A 23,850-nucleotide genomic window follows, 5' to 3' on the forward strand; every position below is an offset into this window, starting at 1 on the left:
GGCTCAGATGTAAATCAAGTGCGTGCCCAGCATGTACAAGGCCCTAGGATGGATGATCACCAGCACCAAAAAAATAATAATGATAATGATAATAAGTCATGAGTCAAAATAAACATCTTTGATGCATAAATTACCCAGTCTCAGGTATTCTGTTATAGCAACAGCCAACAGACTGAAATAGGAACCACGCACAGTCTTTCTGGACTTTGCACAGCATGTTGAAAACCAGGGTGGCAGACATTAATCTACCTAAAGAATAGGAATTGCTGTTAAGCTGACCTAGATTCTTCCTGCCATCCTTGAAAGAGCTCCCTGTGCTACGCTAGGATTTGTTTTTGTTCTTCAGTGGTGACTGTTAAAGCAGCACGCTTCCAAAAAAAAAAAAAAAACAGCTTCCATCTATCTTCCCTCCATGCTTAACCTGCCAAAGCTGTCATTCATTGAGTGAAATACAAGGACAGTTGTGAGGATCACTAATTTGCTCTTTACTCAATAGCACAACCTCAAGAATCTTAATTTTAAAACATTTTAAGTGATACAGACAGGCTGAACAGGATCTCCATAATTCTTTATACCACACTAAGACACAGTTTATTATACTGTACTTCAGTAAGAAATGGACTTGAATCAAAAAAACCCTGAAATCTGGTTCTGGCATTACTATATCCTAGCTGTGACTGGGTAAATCCCTCCAGTCTAATTTCATTTGCTTACATAACCTCCTCCCCATAGTTCTTTCACTTCCAAGATGATATTCTTCCTTCAATGACCTTTCAGCACCATAGTTAGAAACTTCCATCCCACATCAACCGTGCCCATCTTCCTCCTTCTTCCTCAACATTGATCTCCCTCCCAGTCCTCCAACTAGTCCTTCCTACCCGGGTTCTTCATCCTGTCCCCAACACACCAGGCCTTAAGGCTCTACCTCTATGCACTGACCCTCAGGATCTGTCCTATAATCCTGCCCTGTCTTCAGCACCTAACATGATGTTTTGACACACACTGGGAAAGTCAATCAATGCGTATCAAATAAGTAACTGAATAAAAGCATGAGTGCAGCTTTAGTTCTCACCTCTTTGCTGATGACTCAAATCTGCATCTCTATCTCTACTCTCAAAATCTCTCTAAACTCTAGTACATTTCAAACTGTCTTTTTAACATTTTCCCCTGTGTTCCAATGATAACTGAAGTATAATACATCCCAAACCAAGCTCATTGTCTTCCCATATAACTCACCATATAACACTTTCATTTATGTTAATTAGAATAGCCATTCTTGGCTGGGCCCAGTGGCACACACCTATAAACCAAGCTACTCAAGAAGTTGAGGCAGGAGAATTGCAGTTCAAAATAAAAGATGTATTAAAAAGGGATGGAGACTAGGGATGTAACTCAGTGGTAGAGATCCCCTACCTTCAATCCCCAGTGCTGCCAAAAATACTTGATTAGTCTTCTAGTCACTCAAGTTTAAAACCAAAGAACAAATTCATTTCAATCTCAACTTTCCATCAGCCCATTCAATACAGTCAATTTCACCTCTATCCTTCCTCCACTGCCAATAGTTCAAGTTTTCAGTATTATCTGAACTCAAGTTTATACTCCGAACATATCTCTCCATTTCTGATATAATCTCTAAATTCTAATCATTGCCAGATTCCCATTCTATAAAATTCCCATTTTATATATTTAAAATATATTTTTAGTTGTAAATGGACACAATGCCTTTATTTTATCTATTTATTTTTATGTGGTGCTGAGGATCGAATCCAGTGCCTCACACATGCTAGGCAAGCACTCCACCGCTGAGCCACATACAACCCCAGCCCCATTTCCATTCTTGAAGCATGAAACTGAACTTATCTCACTGTTCAAAATAACCCTTAATACTTCCCAATGACCTCCTGAATTTAGTTTAAACCTGGCATTCCAAGTTTTTCCACCATTTGGCCCCAAGCTATCTTTTGCTAATTCCATCTCTCACTGACCACTTTAGTTTTTCTATCTCTAAACATTTTTCATGTCAATCTCCTCCTTTCTTCTCACTTCTTTCTTGATAGAAATCTCCCCCATGTTTGTTTGTTAGTGGGGATTGAACCCTGGGTGCTCCACCACTAAGCTACATCCTTAGCCCTTTTTTATTTTTATTTTGAGACAGGGTCTCGTTAAGTTGCTGAGACTGGCTTTGAACTTGCGATCCTCAGGTGTATGCCACCATACCCGACCTTCCCCATGTTTTTAAGACTTCTTTTAAAGGCAAAGCCTTTGAAATTCCAAGTCCAAGCTAGTTCCCCTCTTTATATGCTTCTGATTTGAAGAGAGATGCCGAAGATCCCAAATCCCAGTTTCTTCTCCAGGTCTCTGCTGTGACCACAACCACATCTTCCAGGACCCCAAAGAGAACATGAAGAGATGAAAGATCAGGCAAATGAGCGTTCTTTGTCACTGCCTATGGCTACAGCCTCACCCCTAATGTGATCTCCCAGGAACTGAGCTTCATTCTCTCTAGCCTTGTTGTTTTGAACTTAGAGGAAGCATTTGGTTTAAGCCACCGGTTCAAACCTTTGAAAAAACAAACAAAACAAAACAAAACACTTTTTTCAAGGAGAATCTTACGGGGAAATCCAATATGTAAATGTGCACTTCTCTTGTTGAAATGGTAGAGTACTTTAGGAACCAGCACCAGATAAATGTTATAAAATGAACTTAACTTTGATCAGTTATTCCATTATAAGTACATTATATATTCATTCACTACCCCTGCCCCCCACCCAATCTATCCTTTTCTTGCTCCTTTAGTTCATGAAAAGTTCAGGTCAATATCTTGAAGGTGATGACCTCATTTTTAAAAATCCTAAAACCTTGAAAAATATTCTATTAAAATATAACTCTGTATGCACTTACCTTATGAAATCAGGATAAAGAGATATAATCATAGGTAAATTAATATGAAAATGGAAGATCATTTTTGGTTAAAAAGGGTGAAGGAAAATTCTGCTACTACCTTAGCCTGAAATCTTTCTTTCTAGACCTGATTCATGCTACTGCATGAATGGAATATAATGCTTGAAGAATAACAATTCAGGACAAAAAGATAACTGAACAGACAGGTTATTTAAAGAATTATCAACTTGTTTTCATGCAAATGACCAGAATAATGAAATAAGCAATCCTGCAGACAGGATCTAGATGTAATTGTTTTTAAATAGGATGCTTGAAGCATTAGCCACCCTAATTCTAGAAGAAATTGATTAACTCATCTTTTCTCCTCCTTGGATAAAACCAATCATATACTATATATTAACACATTGACTAAAAATGTGTGTTTCCAAGATATAATTTTTCTTGAATACTGCCATCATATCATTATTTACTTGACATTAGGTCATAATAATAAATAATAAGGAAATGTCTGCCAAGAGTTAGGGTGGAAAGAAAGGGTTTCATGCCTATAATGTAAAGGATTTCATAAAAAGGCAATCCCTGAAAACATGTTGACCAAGAAAGGAGAAAACGGCGTACAATAGAAATAAGATCTGTCATTCTCAAAATCTCAACTAATTGCAATAATCCACTCACAATGCCCAAGAAATGCAAGCTGCATAACCGAAGACAATATAGAACCGTATAGCTACAAGGGAAGCATCGATAAAATACTACGATTCTCCATAATTCAAAGCATTTAAAGCACCCAACGCAGACTAGGCTGGATGCATGCCTTAGGCAGGGAGAAGAGAAGTCTAAATGGATGGATGTGACTATGAGAAGAACGCAGTAGAAATAAGCCATAAAAAAAACAAGTTACAATAGGCACTCCACCCCCTCTCGGCACTGTCAGGAACTTAGAGTTATTGAGTAGGCATCACTTATGACAGTGAGAAAAAGGGCTGACCACCCCCTCCTCTCAAAAACGCCTTCACAAGGTCACAGATATATCAGTGTTACAAATGCATTTAAAAAATATTACAGCAATAAACTCTGGTTAGAGTGGTTCCACCTCTATATTCACAGGAAGAACAAACTCCAAACGTGTCCTAAATTAAAAGGTAGCGTAAGCAAACACATCCTCCTCTCTGCTAGCACAAAATCTCTCCCTTCTTCCACATAAGGTCAAAAGGAAATCTTTGTGTTCAAAACTAGATTGGTTGTAAGCAATTAACTCTATAAGTTTCGTTTTGCCAGTCTTAAACTTGCACCAACTACATAGTCACACAAAGAGAGGAAGCATTTCCACAAAACAGACTGCCTTACCCACCTCATTTTTTTAAATACAGCAACAAGCCATTTCTCATGTTTGATCCGATTACTGTGATCTATTTTTTGATTCTGTAGTCACTGACTCCACATACATCTTTATTACTGTACAAGGAAAACTGTTACCCTGAGGTTTAAATTTCCCTATGTTCACCACCTCTTCTGAGAATATATCTCAGTTTTAAGACAAGACTGTCATGAAAGCTAAGGTGAAGAGGAGCAGATGGCCTCAGAGATAAGTTTCTTGGTTTGCTGCTTCAACTCTAAAAAGCTGATATGGCCTCAGCAATGACTCAAAGTCCAGTTATCCCAAGACTGTGAAGTGATTAAATAAATGGAAAGAGATTCTCTTATCTGGGCTGGTAGTTTAAATCTCTCCAGTGATTGCCCAAGTACCAAGTATGAACAAACACTAGAAGTCAGTCCTTCAAGCTGTGAAGAGTCAGACACACTGACAGCTCTTCATCCATTATGAGAAAATAACTTCTGTGAAGAATTTTAATCCTAAAAGCTGATAACAGGTCAAACCAAGTAAAATTCATGAACAGTAAGCCCTCGTGCAAATTATGTATCCCAACTACCAATATTTCCAAGTGAAAAACATAGGATATATACATTTTGGAAATCAAATTCTGTAACAGGAAAATGGTGATGGAACTAATAGCATTTCTAGTGATTCACTTTTAAACAGATCCTCAAGTCTTGTTCTCTGTTCACATAAATGCTGACAGAAATTATTTAGTGGCCAATGGACAACTAATGTCCAATAAAGTCATTGGTTCAACAAATGCTTATTAAGCATGTACTATATGCAGAACCTTGGACTTTGTGCTGTTAAGTTTACAAAGAGCAACACAAAAGCATCCCTTCTGTACAGGATACACAAATGCAACTTATGTCCATCAGTGGACACATGTCAACATACACTAAGGTGAGATGTTAAATGCCATGGAATGCTCAGAGAAACTAATGGAAGTTAAAACAAAAACATTATATTGAGACTAGGAAACTATATAGGTCTTGGAGAACAATCACTGGCCTAAAGACTTTATGTATACATAGGCTTTAAACAGGCTGACTTGGAAGGTAGAAGGATAGGATATTTCTATTGTTGGAAACAAGGTGGACAAATACAAAATGTATAGCAGGTATACAGAGGAGACCTGGGCGATTCAGAGAAGGATGTTTGACAGGAAGGGAGAAGAGAAGTCAGGAAAAGGCCTTAGGAAAGTGTAAAAGAAGGGCACAACAAAATGGAACGAAACCAACTTGAGTGGTCCTGGAGGTTTCCTTAAAGAATCAGTGCTTGAGCTGGGTTCTGAAAAGATCATAGGAATCATCCACAGAGATAAGGGTGCTTCAGGTGGGGAGGCACAAGAGAGCTTGGTGCATCCGGGACTCATTTACTTTGGTAGTCCTAAGGGTGGAGGGCAGACAGGAGATGGGTTTGAGAGGAAAACAAGCTAGGTGATGTAGGCTAACCTGAAAGAAAATAAGCATCATCTTTCAGGTTCCAAGAATTCAAATTTAAGAATCTTTATGCTGGAAAGTGACAATCTGGTGTGTGTTTAGAAAGATCTATCTAGAAGCAGTATGAAGGATGCATTACAAGGGATGAGGGTAGAGGTAAACGGATCAGTTAAGGCTATTATGCCAGCTTAAATCTACTTTCTTCATCAGCAAAATGAGGATGGGCAGGACTCAGCAGCTATTAGAGGGGGAGAAGACAATAAAGAAGGGAGGGTTCTAAAATGACTCCCAGACTTATTTAACTCATGGGTGGATAGTGGTACCCTTCATTAGGAAAGGAAACGTAGGAGAGAAGAAAAAGTGGGGAGAACAAATGTTAAGTTCAATTTTAGACATCCTGATTTTCAGAAAATAGAGTTAAGTGTTTAAAATTATGGGTTTTGAAGATAGATCTGATTTCTGATCCTGATTCTGACAATTAACTATTTGTCTCTTGGACAAGAAGCTCATCATCCTCTCGATTTCTTCATTTGTAAAATGGATCAACAGTGGTAGTTACTTATATGGTGATAGGTTTAATGAGCTCACGAGTGAAAATACCAAAGAAATTATAGTTGCTGTTTTGTCATCCATATTTATTTGAGATAACTGTGGAACATCCTGACATGTCCAATAGGCATGTTTATATGATCTGAGGTTTATACACATAGCTTGTCTGTGCACTTTAGAATAAATGTATAATGCAAGAAGAAAGAAAGAAAAGACAAAGAAAGAAAAAGAAAGAAAGAAAGAAAGAAAGAAAGAAAGAAAGAAAGAAAGAAAGAAAGAAAGGAAGAAAAAGAGGGTTTTGTTTTGCCAACTTATTGGATGGAGAGAAGTGTAAAAGATGACTGATTAACAGCAAGGTAAAGGCTGGTTATTAAACATCAGAGATACGTTATATTAATACTGAAAGGAACAGTACTTCCTTTCTTGCAAGTAATTGATTAAAAGGAAAAAATGTATACAGAGTTCTTCCCACCACCCAAATAAAACTATTGCCTTTGAAGAAAGAAATGGCAAAAAACAGAGACAGTAGAAAAATTGGCTTCTAAAGTAAAATAAAATGAAGTGACAGTGGGAAAATTGTCAATATAAGTATAAAAACACAGTAATTGTCAAATATGAGGAGAGGATATAGGATATGTTAACACTAGTTTGTGTAAAAGTGTAAAAAACTTAACAGTGCCCATTATTTTTTAACAGGAAAAATAGACTGGATATACCAAAAAAATTAATAAGAATGAAATTACTACTTTAGGAAGATTAGCAAGAATGGAGCCGAAAATACAGAGCATTTCTGAGCCACGTTTGTGATTTCTGTGTTCAAAAATAAATCAGCAATAGAAAAGAAAAAACATAAAACTGAATATATGCTAATTGTATATTTAATTGATTTTACACACACACACACACACACACACACACACAAACACACACACACACACACAAAATCATCTGTGAACTTGTGAACACAACAGTATCTACCTTTAATAGGATATATTTTAAAACAAAAAGGATGGAAAAAATCCAAGCCTAACATGGTATGTGTTTTGTCTTCAGGGGTCTCGGTGGAATAATCCCAAACTTATTTTATAATAAGATACACGTGACTGAGAACCAGGGTTTTTACCATGGGAGACAAAAGATACAAATAAGGAATGGGAGACAGAGAAACAAGCACCCTGGGATGTTAGATTGGAACTGAAGGCAGCAGTATGAACTTGTGATTTAAGTAAATGAATTACATAATATTTTATTGCTACTTGCTTTCCTTTCAGTTAGGGGGTAAAGATATTTAAGTTTGTGTGTATATATTATTTAGCAAATGGGCAAAATGTCATGAGTTGATTAATCTAGGTAAGATAAAGGTAAGTATTCACTGTCATGCTCTTCTTTCAACTCTCCTGTGATTTAGAAATCTTTTTAAATAAAAGTTAAGAAAAAAATAAACAACCTTCCAGAAGACAGAGATGTACCTAACACAGAGTATAAAAGTAGATTCTGTGTTTAAAAAAAAAAAAAAAAATCTAACAGCTAGATTTATAATCACTGTAAGTTTCTCCAAGGTCACTAGATTATTCCACTCACTTTCAAAAATACTCAACTCCAGCGGGATCTCTGCCCACTTTATTCTTCCATTTCACCTTAGAGCTGATTGAGTATATCCTAAATTAATCCTTTCAATATAGTAATTTTGTGTATTCTCTAACATACAAGGGATTTATAAATGTGATTATGTAGAGAGACGAAACCCCCGCCACTAGGTAGTGACTGTTTTAATATAGTGACAGATAGATAACGCTTCCTACTTAAGTGTATTCACGTATATGATTTTATTTTTGTGATCCATAGGTAAGTGTTTTTGCTGTTCTTAATTCATGAGTAAAGCATGCTTTACTACTCCGTATAAACGGTATTCCACTTGCCAACCTGGCTTAGTGATGGAGAGATTTGCTTCAGGAAAGGAAAAAGAAATGGCAACTAACATTCCTGTAATTAGTAACAAAACTAAAGAAAAGGGACAGAGGCCTCTTCACAAGGATATGTGTTCACAAGATAGGCACAAGGAAAAGTGAAATTCAGTGTCATTTAAGCTAATCTCTACTTGAACCTTTTAAGAGATAAAACCATTTGAGCAGTAATTTAGTACTAAATTAACTTGTTTTTTTTTTTTTCTCCCTATCTTTGAAGTTTCCATTGTTTAAATAACGTTTCTGCAAGAGAAATCAGGCAATGTTCCTTTTATTCCAAAGAGAGAAGTGAGCTGATGACTTGTGAAGTCTGGGTTGCTCAGTTTATCACAGGTGTATTTGATTTGGCAAAAAGCCAAATACGTAACCACATTCTGACATACAATCTACTCCCCAAAACTGTCCCCAAATACTCTAAAATCATCAGATTCTTATATCACTGTACTATCATGCTATATATTCTCACTCTACTAGCAAAAACTGAACTGAACTCTGAAGGGAAAGGACTCCAGAAAAGAAGAATTATGGCAGATAGTAACGCCAGATAAAGGTTTTGAAGTGATCCTTAAAAAAACAAGTTTATCAGTCAGGCGAGAAACGAAGATTTCATCTTTTTGTTTCCCTTTTATTTATTTATTTATTTATTTTGGTACTAGGTTCAGGTTTCACACATGCGAGGCAAGAGCTACATCCCCAGCCCTCTATATGTTATCTTGAGAAAGGGTCTCACTAAGTTGCTGAGGTTGGCCTCAAACTCATGATCCTCTTACAGCAGGCTCCCGAACAGCTGGGAAGACTGGCAGGTACCCCCACGTTCAGCCTCATTCTTTTGTTTCTTAGGCTAATGACAAGTCACTCTCTGTTATCTACCAAAATGCAGCCAAATTCATAGACCTGCCCCAGTGCTGGTACGACTGTTTAGTTAGGCAATACTGATCCCAAAGCCAAATTTGTTGAAAATAGTAGCTAATAAAGGTCTGTCATTTCTTCAGGTAGGTTTTCTCAGTACCTACAACATCCCAGACATGAGCACCAATACACCATATTAGGTGGCATCTCCTGGGTCATTCTCAGAGGGGCTGATCTCATGCCAAGTCAGCAGTTCCTTATGAGGTTTCTGACTTCGATTTTAATCCTTAGAAAGTCTTCCTATTTCTGAACAACTTCACTTTTGTCTGAAAATCTTCCTTTTCCAGCTTGTAATTTACTAAGTCAATTACACCATTTCAGGCTGTAATAAATCCCCACATTCAAACAGGTTCTACCAAACAGACCCTAAACATTTTCAACATTCTGAAATTTAAAATTTCCATTAAAAACATGGTCAATATATTGACAAATTTTGACTCAGAATAAAGAAAAATACTCATGTATGTACCTGTCAAGCAGAAAAAGAAATATTTACATGGAAGCATATTTTAGATTAAGTATGTGTTAGTTAAAATGGAAGATGCAACAGGAAGGTATTTATTCTCAAAGTAGGCAAGGAGAATCAGCTGTCATTCACCTATAAACCAAGACAGACAGTTAAAGAAAAAACAGTAGTTTTATGCAATGGCAACCAGCTGAAGGCTGATGGGTAGACCACTTTCTTCCTCAGTTTCACAGGAGAATCATCAGTCTTCCAGTCCCATCAGGATTGGGCTGAAAAGTAATAAGAAATGAGGGCAATTAGAGAGAAAATTCTAGAGCAATTGAAGAAGGAACCACCTAAAGACAAGACAGTGCAGAGTTTGAAGCTGAGGCAAGAAGAATTCGATAATGTTTCTGAAAGGCAAGCATCATAACCCTGTCTGTCCTGAAAAGAAACAAAACTGTCGTGGGTAGACCTGAGCTCTTTCTGGCTGGCAGTGAAAGGCCGGGTGGGGGATTTGGCTAGGAAGCTTCAGCTCATAAAACGTGGTTAGTAAAGGGCACTAAGGATTCCAGAGAACGTAGTGAAGAAATGATCAGAAAACTAAAGAAGAGGGGGGGGGGAAAGACTCCAAATTTAGGGACCTTGGAGACTAGGATGATGATGGTGTCATTCACAATAATGAAGATTTTGAGGAAAGTTGATACCTATGGCAGAAAGATAAAAGATTCCATTTCTGACCTGTTAACTTCCAGGTTAATCTTAGCCAAGTGAAGATATGACAGAGACAATGGAAAGATGGAGTTGGTGGACCCTTTGTTCTCAGGCAGATTCTCCCCACCCCTCCAGGGATAGCATAACTTAATTCCAATTTGACACTGCCCTCCAGTGCTGGGCAGCTGAAGAGGAATTACAGTCTACCTTCCCAAGGAAGTCAGCCGAGAGGAAGATACTTATTCTAAGCATTTTTAAAAGTCCATATGTCACTGGAATATCAACTTCAAACACCGAGTAGCATTTAAATATATATCACAGCACTTTCATTTCAAGCCTATTTAACATTTCTGAAATATATAGACCAAAATGTTGGGTCAAATGACTATATTCCAGTAAAACATGTACTAAAAGATAAAAAGTTTTCCTGCTCCATCTCTCTCTTAGATAATCATCACACTCAAGACACCTATCAGTCAAAACGGGTTTTGTTAGTTCTCTCAGACTTAAAAGGCTACACATCATTTTGGTCATGCATGTATATAAATACCTACATCTCTCTCTTTTTTTTTTAATTGGCACTGGTGATTGAACCTAGGGTGCTTAACTACTGAGCCACATCCCCATCCCCCCTTTTTTTGAGACAGTCTCACTAAGTTATTTAGGTCTTCACTAAGTTGCTGAGGCTGGCCTCAAACTTGCAGTCCTCCTGCCTCAGCCTCTGGAGCCACTGGGATTACAGGCATGTGCCACCATGCCCGGCCATCTCCCTTTTTTCTAACCCTAGATCATGGGCAACTGCACCAAAGCTTCTGAGGACCAGCACTGGAAGATCTTCAAAGAGAAACTGCCCATTAACCACAACAGCAGCTGCTGGCTCGAGCCTGCAATTTAAATCTCTGAAAAAGAAACTGTGGCTTCTGAAATTTAAACAAGGAGGTGCCACTTGTAATTACAAACATTCCAGTGGGTTCCTTCCTTCATTGATGGTTTCCAAACAAAGGCTTTTTATTCCATTTTGGTAGTGCTCCCCAAACCGTGAATGTACGGATTCCTTTGTGCATTTCTTGTGCGGTGGCCAGCTCAGGAGGCGGGTTTTCACCTGGCCAGGGCCACTAAGACCCCTCAAAAGCATCTCATGTGTAATTACCTGTTTGGCTGGAAACCAAAAAACAAATGCTTCAGATTTATAGCCTGCATTAAATAAAACATTTGAGAAAGAGCCTCTTTAAAAAAAGATAAAAAATCCCTCACATTTCACGAACCTTGGAAAATGGAACCAATCTATTTTCGGAAAAACCAAAAAAGTTTAGAAATTAACACTGAAATATTCCAACATTTCTAGCTGAAATTTAAAATTTGTATTTTAAATCAATGGGGCAAATATTTAGAAGTAAAGATGATAACCTCTTCTCTCCCTATCACCCCTCACCCTCAACCCACAAAAATAAGGTCCAAATACTTACAGCTTCTTGTAAGGGTTCCCCACGCCAAAGAAGCCATTTTTGATCACTTCAGTTATAGGAAAATAGGCTGAAATTAGCACTTAGCCAGTTAGAAATGGGAAGACATTTTTTTCTTTTAAGCAATATATTCACAAAATGCAAAGACTTTTATACCATGGAGGCTTACAAAGATAAATATATGAACAGGGTTTCTCGCAGCCATCTAACTAAAATAAACCTTCCCTACGTAAGTTCTCAGATGGAGGGTACTCATTATGGGAACAACTGGAAATGGCCAATCTCGCCAAGGGTGCAAGCCACAGTTGGGGTAGCTACAATTACTGCATATTTACACAACCATATTTACACAACAATATGTTGGATCCAAACAAAACCTTGCTCAAAATAAACTAAACCAAAGGAAAGGTCTCGCAACAAGCAGTAATCACGCTCTGGTTTCTCTGGTTTCTGCCTTGCCGTTACCCAATGTGACAACCCTTCATTCTGCCTTTCTCAGAAAAGCTAAGGTAGGGCAAAAATTCTGTACATCCAGTTGAGAATATGTATATGCAGATAATGATACTATAATTATGAGGTGGGGGGAGCTGTATCTAAAGAATCAGTCTGAAGCAATTGTGGAAGAAATTATAGGATGTCCAGCATTTATTTGGAATAATCTAGGAAGAGGAGGAAGCACAGAAGGGATAAATTAACCAGAAGTGGGATAACTACTGAGACTGGGTGATTTGCACATAGGGCTAAATAGGGCATTCTTCCCGTTTTGGATATATTTGAAATTTTCCATAATAAAAGGAAAAAAGAGAAAATATGGCCAATGTAAAAAGGTCATCTTGCAAAAACAATGTTTTATTAAAAAAATCAAAAATTTATTTCAGTTTTTTCTCTGATAATGACAAAGGAAGAACTCCTGCTAAGAAAATCAAACTATGTTCTTGTTCTTAAGAACAATTCCTTTTTCTCTTAGTTATGTGGAATCAGTTCTGTTAAAATTAATCCTTGAAAAGACAAATAAAAATCTTAAAAATGGAAACCTGAGTCTTTTGAAGCCTACTTTTCAGGTATCTGACTTACAGCCATACAAGCCTGGTGTTCTCCCCTATGAAGGTGCTTTGGACGGCATTCCTGTGGTGGCTGCCAAATAAAGTCCAGAGGTTTCAGAATCATTTGTCAACACCAAAGACAACATTACCAAGATCTTCTCAGAGGTCATTCCTTCTGATCCATGGGTTTATTACCTACAGCCACAATTAATCTTGCTGCCTTTAGAATACAAAATATTTTTGAGCCAAGGTAGCATCCTCCCACGATCCATATTTCTAACTGGGCATCCCTGCCAGGAGGTTTAACAAAAGGTCCGCTGGCCGGACATCAAGGGATCTATCTCCATCCAGAATCTGTAGCTAACCCAGCTTCAGCTCAGCTGTGAGCAAGGTCCTTCCTTCTCTGGGCTTCGGCTGTCTCATTTTGAAACCACAGATGAATTTAATACCTTTCCCTTTCATAAATTCCAGAATTACAAGAATCTCTAATATTTTTGAAAAGGGCGTATATAACAGACAATGTTATATTTTATATTCAATAGTTCTTAATGTGAATATGAATTTTGTATGTGGGTAAATTTTTTGAATAAAGTGTCTAAACACATATATAAGTATGTGCATATACATATACGTATCAGTACACACATACACTGATATCATTAGGTGCTTATACAAGGACTAATTGCTTCTAACTCAAAGCAGCAAATTTTCAATTCTGCAACAGATGTCGCTGTGTGATTTCTCCTTTCTGTGCTGGATTTTCTGTTAAAAATGCCCAGCGTAATGGTCAGTACTATTCTTCCCAAGAAAGACAGACAGCATTTTAATCCTTTGAATTTATTTCTTACAAATTTTCTTCGTAAGCTGGTCACTTTCCATTCAAATCACAGTATCAATTAATTGGACCTCATTTAAGAAATTCCCCAAATGAAAACAGGACTTCTGTTAATAGCATACACACACACAATTTTTAAATGTAAATTGTAAGTGACCAATTAAGCATTAAAATGTAACATACAGAAACCCAAAGAGAATGAGACTGTGTATATTCACAGTAATATATATCAATTTTCAAAACCTAAAAACTAATTTAGCAATGTAGGCTAAGGAGTAATAAAAATTCACTTACATATGAGCTTAAAATGTACCAGGTGTAGGGGAAAGTCACAAAACTCCAAAACACCATTAATGATAATAAAAATTCTGGATTTTAGCTTTCACCACATTTCTTCAAAAATAAATATATTACAGCTAATATTATAATTGCAAGACCAATCTGACACTCATTATCCACCACCTCTTGACAAATGTCATAAAGTGACATCTCTTTCCCTTCAACCAATATATCTTCCAATGATCATCAATCTCAACAGGTAGCAGCACTTTCTTCTGATGAAATTTAGTGCTGGAAAAAGGGGTTTAAGATTTTCCCTTTGAAACCCAGAAACTGGTTACCTTCTGGGATTTTAGAGGGAATGGAAAGAGAAGCAGGCAGTGAGTCAGGCACCAACTCCGATAAGAATATGAAGTCAGGAAGCCAGAAAGGAAGCGAAAGTGTCCTGCCTATTGGCGTCTTCCCTGTCCCACTCCCCTTTACCAGGAGGGCCATTGGGGAAAACTGGATAAAGCATGTACAACATCCATATGAATAAAGCTCTTTGTTCCAGAGAACTGCCTGCTCTTTTATTCCCCCCTTTTTCGTATTGTTCATTTCAAAAGATTGCTCAATGGGTCTCTTGTTCCTCCAAAATGTCCCAGGCAAATAATGCAAGCTTGTCTCGTCACACAAGTCACTAAATGAAGCCTTGTGCGTCTCCAGTGACACACTGTAAATATAAAGTGGCATTAATGAGGGATATTTTATCAAAGCTATCACAGGCAAGTGCAAGTCCCTCCTGCGGCTATTCATTTGATGCAGGGAAAGGCAACAATAGCAGGGCGGCACTTTGCAAAGTCCCTGTCCCTGGATGCAAGCCCCAACAGGCTGCGGCAAGCAAAACTCAGCCCCTGACTTCCCGTCACTACCACAAATCTCCCACCCATCAGCCATCTTCTCTAATCCCGAAAAAGGTAGAGGGGAATGATCTACCACTGGTTCATTCAGGATCCAAAACATCATACATGCACTTTAATGTACAGGCATAATTACCACTGCTTAGGCAATACCATTTGGCTGCATTTCATGAACATCCATTTCATCCAAACACCACAGGAGGGATGGGAGATTTCTCTAGGGGGAATGGATGGCTTCACTAACAGGGGCACAAGAACAAGGGTTCGGTGCACAATGGCTGGAGTTCTCTTTCCTGGCAAGGATGTAAATGAAACAAGCCTAATGAAGTTCAAAGACAGCACCAACAGGTTTCTTTAATCCTGTGAGTGGGGAAGCAGGGGCCTCTCAGAAAGCTTTAACTAAGGAGTCTGAGGAAGAAAAGTCCCTAGGTGTCCACCTGAAATTTACCACCAGAGTATGGGGTTTTGGGTTGGGCCAATAGCCCCTCTTAAACTCAGCGCATGCACACACACACACACACACACACACACAGCACGCATAAAAAAATTAAAGAAAGTCGTCTCATCCCCTCACTTCAAATCAAACCCAATTACTTTCTAATTTGAACACAATCTGATAAACAAGAGTACAAACAGGGATGTACACAAGAGCAAGAAGCTGCTTCCATGGTAACTGGCAACAGAATTTTCATGTAGCTTTGACATGCACAGTTGAGTATCAGACCGCTCCTTTCTAAGTCAGCACATATCCCTCGCCGGAAGGTAACTTCTCACCGTGAGATAGTTACAAATATAGTACTGTTGTTACTACCCGATGCCTTCAATGAGCGGGCTTGACATGGGAAGCCTAATCTAATCCTGCTCTGCTGCCAAGAGGCATCGCATGGCTCCCGTTTTTCAGGCAATATCCCCGACCAGCGCTTCCCCCCCCCCTTTTTTGCAGCTAATACAAGTCTATTGTTGCCTCTATTATGCGCCAGTTACCGAGCCTTTACTCACGCTCACGTTTAACTGACACTGGCGCTTTTTACAATGCAGCAACACGAGGGATCTTTTTCAGGAACATTTTATCGAATCCCTCCAGTCAGTGGCATCACCCGAAATGAAGTTGTAACCACACCGGCATCGGCTGAACCCAATTATCTTGTAACTCATAAATTAAGAATTCACAGAGGAAAAACATATAAACAACATCCGAAGACAGGCAGCGGCATGGATGAAAAAAGCCCCAACACTGGGAGTGAAGCCGGCCGCCAGACTCTCACCCCTACGGCCCCGATCTACTCTCCAAGCAGCGATCCTCTGTAAGCCTGTTTTGGGGAAAAGCAACCAACCCAGCATCCCCAAATACAAAGCCAGCACCCCCAGATATCCCCATTTTCTACAGCGTGTCTCCTGCGGTGTTTACATAACTGTGTGTCCTCTAGCGTGTAAACAAAAGGCACAGCCCAAGCAAAGACGCGCTGCGCCCGCCTGGGCCAGGGGCTCCGCAGGTGGGGGTTGAGCTGTCGGCGTCCTCCGCCACTTGTTGCTCCCGGGTCCTGGCAGCTCTGGAGCTGCAAGGAGGGGCTTTTGCAGGCGCAGAGCCTTACTGCATCCCCTCCTGCACCGCTGCCCGCCCACCGCGGCCGAGTGCCACTCGGTCCTGCGCCCTCAAGAAGCCCACAGCAGGCGGCCAGGGGCGCGGGTACGCCGCGCGGCTGCCGAGCGCGACGAGGTGGCGGGAAGGGAGGCAGGGTGCAGCACCACCAGCCTCTCCGCTGGGGAAGAGCTCCGGCTCCCTTTTGTTAGCAAATGCAAACACTGCCCTCTTCTTTCCCGACCGCGCCAACGCGCCCGGCACACGGGCAGCCACACATGGAGCTCCTGCCGAGCGCACGGCGTCTTCAGAGAAGGCGCCGGGCGTGCAGAGCCGCCCATGGGCAAATTCCCAAGACAGCCCTCCACGAGGGGGGTGCCCGGAGGCCCACAGGGAGCCCGCCTGGACGCAGAGGCCGCGAACGCACCCTTCCACCAGCCTCGAGCGACCGAAAGGACGATCAGTCGGGAAATCCGGTGTCCCCACTCGTGGCGGAGGACGCCGCGGGGCGGGCGGGCTGCGGGCTCCCCGCGCCTTCCTGCAGAGGCGGCGACAGCGAACGCCCCCCCGTGGGGCCGGGCCGGGGGAACTTTCCCTGCCTGGAGCCGGGCCAAGAAGACCCGCAGCCCAGCCGAGGGGGCGGAGGGGCTGCGATGGGCCGGAGGGAAACACCAGAGGCTTGCAGTTCGGTGACCGAAGAGAGGCAGAGCGCAGGAGAGCGGAAGAGAACACACAAGTCTGGGGTGTCCTGGGGACCCGCAAGGAATCACGCCAGAGGTGGCGGGTAGTCAGCCATAGGGGAGGCTTGGGGGATGGAGAAGTCGGGGGGGGGGGTGCTCAATGGAGAGGTGGGGGGGCGAGCCGGCAGCCCTGGGAGACCAGAGGACCTGCAAGTTGCGGGGACAACAGCGAGTTAAGAGGGTCCGGAAGGTTTGGGGGGCGCCTTCGATCCTTCCCCTTCCCCCATACTCTAGCCCCCAAGCCCCCATTCTCACTCCACTTCGCACCCCGCGCCAAGCCAGGGAGAAAAGGTGTGGGTGCAGCCATCCCTGAGGGCTCTCATTCATAACCAGCCGGGCAGGGAAGGGGAGTAGCGATCCCCTCAGCCCCTTCCATCTCAGCCGTGGAGTTTTCTCTCCACACTCCCTCCGCTTCGGATTTAGGAAGTGGGGGAGGTTGTCATAGAAACGTTTCCCCCCTCCATGGCTACAGCTACTGGGGTGCCTGGGGAGGTTTCGGGGCCAACCGGCCGGTACCAACACCTACCTGTGGGGATCAGTGCCGCTGCGGAGAGGAGCAACAGCAGAAGCCGGAGCCGAAGCCCTGGAGGCGCCGCCGCCGCCGCCACAGCCGCTGCCGCCGCACACTGGGATCCGCTCGGCAGCACAGCACTCGCCATGTCGGGCACCTGCCTCAGACTGGCGGCAGTGGCTGCCTCCGGAGCCCGAGCGGACAACTAATGAGATGCTAATTACATGCACTGAAGGTGGAGTCCAAACAGACCAATCACAGCGACGCGAGCCCAACCCGGCTCTCGAAGGACTCGCCCCCTCCCCCACCCCGCCCCCTGGCGCTGGCGTTCGGCGGCGCGCCCGCGCCACCTAGGGGCGGGGCCAAGGGGAGGGGCGTATGCAAATATGTTTATGTTAAAATCCGTCTTCGCTTTCCCCAGATCAAGGAAAAAGTGTTCTCCAGGGCGCTTGGAGTGTGGGGGTTCAGGCTCCAGGGGGCGGGTCTAGCTTCCCGGACACCTTTATTAGGAATGTTTACAGCAATCGCTGTATCAAACCGTCGATTGGAGAACCTCCCTAGGAGGTTCCTCTGCCCGGTACACCGTGTGCATCTGTCCTGGAAACCAGACATTGCAAATTTCCGTCACTCACCTTGCACGAAGGAATAGATCTTTGGGAAACCGGGCTGTGCGGGAGTGGAGAGTGAGAATGCAGGTCCCCGGATTGACAAAACAATCTGGGAGAAGTGCATGCGTGCTTTGCACGTCCGGCGGAGCGGGAGAGCCTGTTCAACAACCTAGCGGCAGACTCGGGGATAGTTGGGAGACTGGAACCGTGGAGTCGGGTTCTGGGATTTTCTGGTCGGTGTCATTACAGCAGATTCTCGCGAAAGGTAGACCGAGGAGGGTATACTCAGGTTCCCCAGCTAGTCAAGAGTCTCCTTCCTGGTTTTAATATGTATATGTGTGTGTGTTTAATATATTTGTAGCATATGTGAAGTGTATTTAAGATTACACGCACCCAACAAAAATCTACCCTACCAAGGCTTCAGGGAGAGAGCGAGGTGTGGAGAAGGTGGCCTGCTGAGAAGGAAGGGTCTGCCATTTCCTCCCTCGAGGATCAAACCCACTCCCTCCTCCTCTGCTCCCCTAGACCCTCCTAAAGCGACTGGACACCAACAGGTGCTTTCAGCTTCCCGAGTCTCTGGGAGAGGTTCTCCTGCTGAAGCGACTTGCATCTTCGGGCTCACTCTCCCCTCCCTCAAATTACCTTTGCTTTCTTTCAACCAGGCAGCCGGCTTTCTTGTTTGTCTGCTTTTAATTACTTATTTTCTTCCCCTCTAGAAGATCGTGTGCGCTCTGACCCTCTGTTGCTCAAGCATCAAATTGAAGGACGAGCCATATTAAGTGTAAAGGTTTATAATAATTTAAGTATTCATAGAATGCAGAACAATAAGATGTAGGAAATACAATTTGCATAATAAATATCAATATCACAACAGCTAAAACAAACCATGACAAATTATCTGTGGCTAAATGACCAAGAGATTACTGAATGTAAATTGCTAAATCTGTGCTATCGTCTAGAAAAGCTGCACCCGGTGACTTCTCTAGCCCTCTGTCCTCCTCTTGCTAAAAAAAGAATAAATAAATAAATAAATAAATAATCATATAAAAAAGAAGTCAGATCTGCCAACCCACCAAATGAGTTACACTTTCAAACAGCCTCCTATTATCCATTATGCATAAACTAATTTCGATACTGCCCTGTCTTCCCAGCCCTGGATATTCTGCTCTGTAATTACAGGCCCGGATGCAGGAACTGCAGGCAGTCCTCCAGAAGTGGGGAGAGTTCCAGCAGGCAAATCGGCAGCACATGAGGCAGGAAACCAACAGTACATGGTCACCCGGTCTGCAAATGCCCTAGTGCAAGTGCCCAGACTGCAAATCTTACCTATGCTTTATCACCTCTGGCTATGAAGCCACCTGGATCAGAAATGATGCAAAGCAGAGACCTATCAAAATCAAAATTAAAAATTTGAGGGCATATGTAGGTATGCTAAAAGTGATGCGGAAACTATAAAATCAGGTCTTATGTGCCAGGAACACCAGCACAGGGCCTGGAACCCAGTAATAGTAATATTTGCTATTATTACTACTACTACTCTTGTATTTAATGAGTTCTTTTAGTATTTTGTATGTATAATCTCATTTAATCCTTGGAACAACCTCTAAGGTGCGTACTATTATTATCTGTTATTTTTATATTTTAAAGCATGGTTAGAAAGATTAAGCAATGGCCCTGAGCTCACAGCTCTAAAGTTGCAGATAGAGCCCATGCAATTAACCAATATGCTGTACTGGGCCTCAATAAGTATCTGTTAAGTGAATGAATAAATTTCACATTACAATGTATGAATAATAAGCAAAGGATAGCTATATTTTTAACATGAGGTGAAAATATGCCAGCAACCCAGAAACATTTTTTAAAATAACAGAATTGCAATATACTCCTAAGGAAAAGCATTCCTTGTGAGGCTGAATCTCCAAGAGAATCTAGCCAGGCCCCAGTCCTCCCACACTCAGAACACAGTATGGGGACATTGGAAGATGTGGAGTGTTTTCATCTCCCTTCATTCTCTTGGCACATCAAATGAACACCTACTCAGATTTCCAGTTGGCAAAGAACAACATGGGACATTTCTATAGGAAATGCTAATGCTGTATGACTTACCTCACTAGAGAAATGCAAATAGCTTTAGAAATTTCTGCAGAAATGCCACCTGTGCCATAAGATTAAGGAATGTACACATTCAATTTCCCAGGTACAGAACTGAGTCCTGGCACACCTTTAGCACTGGGGTTCTCCATAGAAATAATCGGAGGTGAGAATTTAGGATTAAGCTGTTGCTACTCTATCCACTAGCCATGCTCCTCTCCCACCCCCAGCTCTTTCACACTAACGATGTCGCCAAGTGATTTAACATATGGAACATGTGAAGAACGTATCAAATTCCCACAGCCGCTAAGTACAAGTTATGACTACTCTGGCTTTCTCATAGTAAAGCTCGTCATTTTCTGCTCCATGGACTAGAACTCCTCGCCAACTACAAGTTCCAACATTTTCCCTTGCTGCATGGATTTAACCAATTTTGAAAACCAGATGGTGTTTTTGCCATTTATAACTGATAATCAATTGTTTTGTGAATTTAATTTTCAAGAAAGAACTGAAATACTTATCAGAATTACAATCTGGGTGCTACTTGTGTTAGAACAAAATTGCCAAAAGCACCAAAAAGCCCAGCTTTTTTTTTTTTTAAACTTTGAAGAGAGAGAGAGAGAGCCCTTATATTGTTTGCCTTACTAAAACAGTTGAGAAATGTGGATAAACATATATGAAAATAAGCATTAAGGGGATATTCATGTTTGGGGGAATACATCAGAGATAATAAAAACTGGTAACACCTTGCTTGTTAAAATGCTAATTATTTAATACCCATGTATGAAAAGCAGCAGAGACAAATGATTAGGAGAACAGTATTTGAAGTCAGCATTTGCCCTGCTGCTGGATTTTTAAGGACCAACAGAACAGTGTTTAATCCATATGATGGATTGGGTCCCCCCAGATTTCTTTTGGTGCAACTCTATCCCTCGGTGGAATGGGACTTGGAGGTGAGAACTTTAGGTGATTAGATTTAGATGAGGTCATGAGATTGAGACCCGTGTGATGATATCAACACCCTGATAAGTAGAGGAAGAGACATCAGAGTTCTCTTTCCATGAACATTCAGAAAGGAAAGGTCAGATGAGTGGATAGTCAAAAGGCAGGCCTCTGCAAGCCAGGAAGAGGGTCTTTACCAGAACCCGGCCTCGCTGGCACCCTAATCTTAGACTTAAAACCTCTAGAACTGAGGGAAAATCAATTTCTGTTGTATGGCATTTTGTTAAAGCAGCCCAAGTGAACTAAAACAATCCGTAAGCTGCATTTGGGTATTAAAAAAATCATGTCAGTTTTTTATAGAGAATATGCCACTTATTAAAGGAAGTTAGCAGCATATTAGAATATTGGACTGAACAGACTCTCAGTCTTATCTAGTAGATACCACTTGTATTCTTAGATTAAGACTAAACACTCATCTTTGAGGGAATTGGTCTATGAATCTTTATGAAATTCAAAGCCAGCTAAATCCATATTCCTAAATGAGTAATTTAATACTTTACCCAAAGGTTTATTCTTCTAGAATCATGGAGTTGACAATAAACTCTTGAATATCAGAGGTGAATATCAGTTTGAAAGGAAGAAAAGTACTGAAGTAGGTTGCAGAAAACTACAACATAAACTGGGTCAAGGAGCAGCCCCAATTCCCATGAAAGGGAAATTTACCATAGGGACCCAAGTCATAGTTTGTGCCAATCAACTATCTTGGAATGTATCCAGGTATACGTGGCTGATCCAAATATGCACTCCATAGAAGAAAATATTGTATAGAGCATCTCTATGGAATAGTCACTGTTAAATTTTGGAAATATGAAGGTGAGTGAGCAAGTATATTTGCTGTCCAGGAACTAAAAGCAAAGCAGGGGAGACAGACATACACTACAATAGTTATATATAATGAATGTTTTACAATATGTAGACACAGCTGTATGTGAACAGAAAAGGGAGGCACCTAACTATTCTCAGAGGGCAAATATCCACCATGTCTGTTTATGAGGGAAACATCACATGGGAGAATATTCTTCAGCTGAGTCTTAGAAGTTGAGGAAGACTTCACAGGGCAGACAGGGATACTGCTGGTGCCAAGGGAAGGTGCCAAAGCTTACAAATATCATAACTGGAATTACAAATAGAATGAGTGGATCACAGATCACAGATTTATATTCAAGAAAGAATGAATCTAGATTTGTACTTTTAGCATTGCAGTAGGTGGTGGTATCAATCACTTCAGGTAAGGACACAGGTATGGAGGTTTGTTTGTTGATTGTTTGTTGTTTGGGGGATGGACACTGGGAAGAAGATGATAATTTCATTTGGGGACAAGTTGGTTTGAAATATATATGAAATATTTAGCCAGGCATTAAATCATCTCAAATGGTGGCTAGAATTCAGGAAAGTGAACTGGTATCAAGAGTACATGGGTACAAATGAAAGCCATGGACTTGAAGGACAGAGGGGGAGGAGAACTCACCCAGAAAGGGCATTATGAAGGACTTTTAAAAAACAAGCCAGGAATATCTCTATGATGGACACCAATTATTTAAGGAGTGGATGAAGCTCTCGATGGAGCAACAAGAGCATAGGGAAAGAATAAAAAGAGCGAAAAAGCTAAAGAAGGAAGGGTCAGTAATTAACCATACCAATTGCTAAAAGAGGTCAAAGCTAATTGATGTTGGCATTAGAGATAAAAATCCCCTCATGCTGAGGTCCAGTATGTGACCAGTCTCACATCAGTATAAACAGTTTGACAAAACAAGGAGAGGAGTATGTGCTAATTTTGCTTATCTTGCTAGTAGGGCAGGATGATGTGATTTACTAGTGATTTTCTAATATGGAGAAACAGCTTTAGAGTTTTTCCATTTGACATTCAATTTCACTGACACTGACAGACAGCCTTGGGTGGGATAGAGGGATTGTTGCAACTCAGGTAACTCAACTAATTATCACATATAGACCTTAGTTTTATTTCCAAACTAAATATGATTGGTCATGATGCTGCAAAAGTTTTCTACAATATTTTAAAAGTCATATTTTCCTGATATGATATCATAATTGTCAGATGAGGCTCTGTGATAATTCCATAACAGTACAGCACAACTTCCCAGGCAGCAGGATTTCAGCAAGATCCATTAAAAGCAGACATTGATATCTATAGATTTTCATAAAGCTGCAATATAAAATAGCCATATTATGAATATGAGATTGTATCGCTCATGCTGCTAAGAGATGACAATGGTATATAACTTTTTGTAATATGGGTTGTAAACAGGACAAGTACTGAATAGAAATTGTCTTGGTAATGTATCATGCAGTACCAAACAGGAAAAGTTTTTAGGAGAATGTTCTCAAAAACCCATCCGTGGGGTGTCATGATGGCTCTGTCCAAGTTTTCACATTTGTCCTTATGGTTTCAAATGACACTCAAGTTTCCCAACTTCATTTTGAATAGGATGTTTATTTTTCTTCTTTCTGGTTATCCCTCCTTGAGTGGTGTACTACCT

At 41.1% G+C, this 23,850-nt stretch overlaps 1 protein-coding gene across 7 annotated transcripts in view; it reads right to left on the reverse strand.

Annotated features, from left to right (window-relative positions):
* The window catches only part of Cadm1 (cell adhesion molecule 1), a 314,452-nt gene extending 296,630 nt beyond the window's left edge, over positions 1 to 17,822 (reverse strand). For all 7 annotated transcript variants that reach the window (XM_047516640.1, XM_047516639.1, XM_047516635.1 and 4 more), the window contains exon 1: positions 17,667 to 17,822. In XM_047516640.1, coding sequence (XP_047372596.1) covers positions 17,667 to 17,799 — 133 coding nt within the window. In that variant the 5' untranslated portion in view covers positions 17,800 to 17,822. The remainder of the gene's footprint in view (positions 1 to 17,666) is intronic.
* Positions 17,823 to 23,850: the final 6,028 nt, after the last annotated feature.

The sequence above is a fragment of the Sciurus carolinensis genome, chromosome 11 (assembly GCF_902686445.1).
Source record: "Sciurus carolinensis chromosome 11, mSciCar1.2, whole genome shotgun sequence".
NCBI classification, from domain to species: Eukaryota; Metazoa; Chordata; class Mammalia; order Rodentia; family Sciuridae; genus Sciurus; species Sciurus carolinensis.